The sequence below is a fragment of the Mus caroli genome, chromosome 11 (assembly GCF_900094665.2).
Source record: "Mus caroli chromosome 11, CAROLI_EIJ_v1.1, whole genome shotgun sequence".
Classification (NCBI taxonomy): domain Eukaryota; kingdom Metazoa; phylum Chordata; class Mammalia; order Rodentia; family Muridae; genus Mus; species Mus caroli.
Window position 1 is genome coordinate 67,800,608 of NC_034580.1, and position 3,826 is coordinate 67,804,433.

Here is a 3,826-nt window from a genome sequence, read left to right on the forward strand (position 1 = left end):
CGTCAGACCAAAGCTAACAGCGTGGAAATGTTTGAAGTGTCACTGAATCTACACAGAACTTTGGCTAAATATGTTTTCCATGTGAAAAACAAAATAAAATTGATTTTCATGTAGTCATTAAGGCCATGTGGTTGTCTGCTTTTGCTAATACTATAATACTCCAGAATGTTCTCTTACATCTATGGAAGAATGAGAGGTTTGATGCCCGGCTTTTCTGAATTAAGATTAAGATTGCATACGCTCTAGAGTTCAGTTCTGTCCATACACTAACGTCATTTTAACGTGTCAGTTATTTGTGGCTGATAGCTCCAGCTGGACAGTCGGGTTCAAAGCAGCCCATCTTTGCCAAGAGGTCTTACCACATGGCCCAGGCTGGCCTTGAACTCAGTCTTCCCACCCTACACTCCTGAAAGCTGGGATTGTCCTAGGCTTACCTGTCCAGAGCTCTGCTGGGCTGTGCAGAATGGCTTCCTTCCCTCACTGCTGTGTGGGCAAACTTTGAGGGATCATTGAGGAAATTAGTCTTTAGATATGACTGCCCCTGTTGGTAGTAGCCTCTCCACAGCCTAGGCAGGGTCAGAGCTGGCTATAAAGGCCATGAAGTCTACTTCTTCTCTTAGGCTGGAAGCTCAGAGCTGTGAAGCTGTTATCAGCTTCAGATTTTGAAGACATTTGAACCACAACTGGATTGAAGCAATGACTTTAACTAATACATAGGGTCTCCATGCTCACCTGGTCCTCCACAGCCCTATGTGGTTAGTACAGGAGCAAACATAAGAGCCCAGTTCCTACCTGTGAGGCCACTTTCTATTTGAGGGGACCCAATATGGCTGGGGACTGACCCCATGAGTCTGGCTGGGGAACATTCTGGATAGGACAGGCTGGAATTCACCTACCTGGACGACTTGCTCCTGCACCCCCTCTGTCTGCCAAAGACACCCAGGACGACCACCAGCCAAATCTTAGCTTACTCGTGCATGAGATGGTGAGTCTACTGAGTGATGGAACTGGGCTGGCAATTGTCTTAAGTTCCTAGGACTCAGCCCACAGCTATGGGTGAAGTCACGTGCTGGCCTTGTACAAGCTATGGTGGCTATGTCTACTTAAAAGTACCTAGGGAGTTGGGCAGTGGTGGTGCACACCTTTAATCCCAGCACTTGGGAGGCAGAGACAGGTGGATTTCTGAGTTCTAGGCCAGCCTGGTCTACAGAGTGAGTTCCAGGACAGCCAGGGCTATATAGAGAAACCCTGTCTCGAAAAACTAAAAAAAAAAAAAAAAGTACCTGTGGGCCTGTGGTCCCTTATCTGTAGATGTTTCTGTCTCCACCTCCTGGCCTCCCCTGCAGAGGGAGGGAAGCTGAGTACTTTCTGAGGTCCTTCTGTGTCACCCCACTCAGCTCACACAGCTGCATCTGCTCCAGCTATGAAGTGGCTCTTCCATACCCTTCTCTGCATGGCCAGTAAGTCAGCCTTACCCCCTGTCTTCAGATGCTATCATCTCTGTGTGCCTGGGCTCAGGATTAGTGGTTAGAGAAATGCTGGGCTTCCCTTGGGAGGAGCCTTTGCTCAGACTGAACTGCGGGTTTACTGGGGAGGACCTCTTCATTGCTGCTGGCCCCTGGCCTCAGGCATTAGGGCTCTGCCACCCTTCCCCTCTCCATTCAGCCTCCCCTCACTCCACCAGATCCTCAGTTCTATGCCCAGTTAGTTCCCAGAGTGTAGAACCCAGTGATACCCTGTGCCACCCAGAAGCGGGCTCTTCTTTAATAGCTTCAGCTGCTGAGGGTTGGAAGGACTTGAGAGAACATGAAGACTAGCAGGAGACTGGGGGTGAAATTCTACAGAGTGAGTGTTGGGGGGGGGGGACCTGCTGCTTGTTCTGTGCTGTGGTGGAGGGGCAGGCATTTCTGCTGCCAGGGGATCCCATTCTGTCTTTAACCCTGAGTGGGAGCTGCTTTTGGGACAAACTGTCCTGAGACCACCCTAAGATCCCAGAGACAAGATAGCATAATCAGCTGAACCCCCAGGGACTGCTCAGACAGGGCTCTAGTCTGGACTCGCCTAGCCATCTAGGTCTCTTTTCTTGTTCATCTCTGGCAAGAGAATAGGTGAGTATCAGACAGTAACATAAGGGCTGGGAGCTGTAGCTATGGAAGCCAGTTTGTGCCAGTCAGTGAAGGTATGAAGGAGCTGAGCCATCAGAGGAGGAGAATGCAGGATGAACACCCGCTATGAGCCAGAGCATCCGGAAGGCAAGCTAAACCCTGCTCAGATCATCAGCGTTTTAGGGAATTTTGTTGTTTGTTGTTTTTTGAGACAGGGTTTCTCTGTGTAGCCCTGGCTGTCCTGGAACTCACTTTGTAGACCAGGCTGGCTTCAAACTCAGAAATTCATCTGCCTCTGCCTCCCGAGTGCTGGGATTAAAGGCGTGCGCCACCACGCCCGGCCGGAAATTTTTGATATTTTAAAAAGACTTAGGGGAGCCAGTGAGATGGCTCAGCAGGTTAAGGCATTTTCTGCCAAACCTGATGACCTAAATTCCATTCTGGAGACCCACATAGTAAAAAGAGAGAGCTGGCTTGTCTTCTGTCCTCTGCATGATGCCATGCTCATGAGCACACACATTTATGTGCACAGACACACAAGCTTTGTTTTTTAAGCATTTGATAGTCACCATGAGAAGATAAAGTTGGTTGAACTATTTGTTATTTTGCATCCTAGACTTGCGTTTATTTCTGTTATCTACAAAGGGGGAAATGGGGTCTCACTCCCCCCCACTTTTTAATTATAGCTCTGATGCCCCGTCATCAAAGCTGTCTAGAAAAGATGCTGAGACTAGAGTAGTCCACTCCATTATAGAGATGACTGAGGCCCAGAGACTGAGAGGGTGCAACCAAGGAGCAGTAGAGACAGAACCACGTCTAGGTAGACCTCTGCCCTCTCTCACAGCTCCAGGATGCTCTGTGGCCTGGAACGATGACCCTAGCAGTGGCACTTTGGGCTCCTGCCCACCTTTGTTTCCTGCAACTCCTTACCAATGACATCACCTTGGCACCTCCTCCACTACCTGTCATTCATCAAACCCCTGAGGCTGGCACAGCCCAAGTTGACAGGCAACCAAGAACAAGATGGAGCCAAGCAGTGGTGGCGCCGCCTTTAACCCCAGCACTCAGGAGACAGAGGCAGGCAGATCTCTGAGTTCCAAGACAGCTTGGTCTACAGAGTGAGTTCCAAGACAGCCGGGGCTACACAGAGAGACACAGAAACCCTGTCTTGGAAAAACAAAACAAAACCTAACAGGTGAAATGGGCAGATTTGCACTGAGGCCCTGCAGCCTGTGGGGCTGGCTATGCTGTGGATGGAGTGAGATTGGCCTTGGTATGTGATGGAGGACGTGAGATAGCACTGTTGTACACCGTGTTGTCTGGAGTTGATGATCCGCCAGGCCTCAAGACTGAGGCTGAGTCCTGAGGGCTTTGGGAGTCAGAAGCAGGCAAGGTGTGATCAAGGAGAATGAGAATGCAGACCGAGCACAGGCCCAAGCTCTTGAATCCTGTGCCTGCCTGGCTTCCCTGGGCTGGGGCCAATCCACAACTGTTCCTGACCAGGTGGTTCTGCCCGTCTGCCCTTCTGCCCTTCCAAGGCACCCACTGTGGTAATGATCTTTTCCTGTCACTCATGGGAGCAAATGAGCTTAAGATTGTCCAAGGAAGGTTCATAGAAAATGCAGGTGCAGCCGGGCGTGGTGGCGCACGCCTTTAATCCCAGCACTCGGGAGGCAGAGGCAGGCGGATTTCTGAGTTCGAGGCCAGCCTGGTCTACAAAG

The 3,826-nt window shown here is 50.5% G+C and overlaps 1 protein-coding gene across 1 annotated transcript in view; it reads left to right on the plus strand.

Annotated features, from left to right (window-relative positions):
* Positions 1-1,394: 1,394 nt before the first annotated feature.
* Itgae (integrin subunit alpha E) overlaps positions 1,395-3,826 on the plus strand; it is a 58,116-nt gene continuing 55,684 nt past the window's right edge. Inside the window, exon 1 of the mRNA XM_021176640.2 lies at positions 1,395-1,460. Within this exon, the coding sequence (XP_021032299.1) occupies positions 1,424-1,460 (37 nt within the window). The 5' untranslated portion in view covers positions 1,395-1,423. The remainder of the gene's footprint in view (positions 1,461-3,826) is intronic.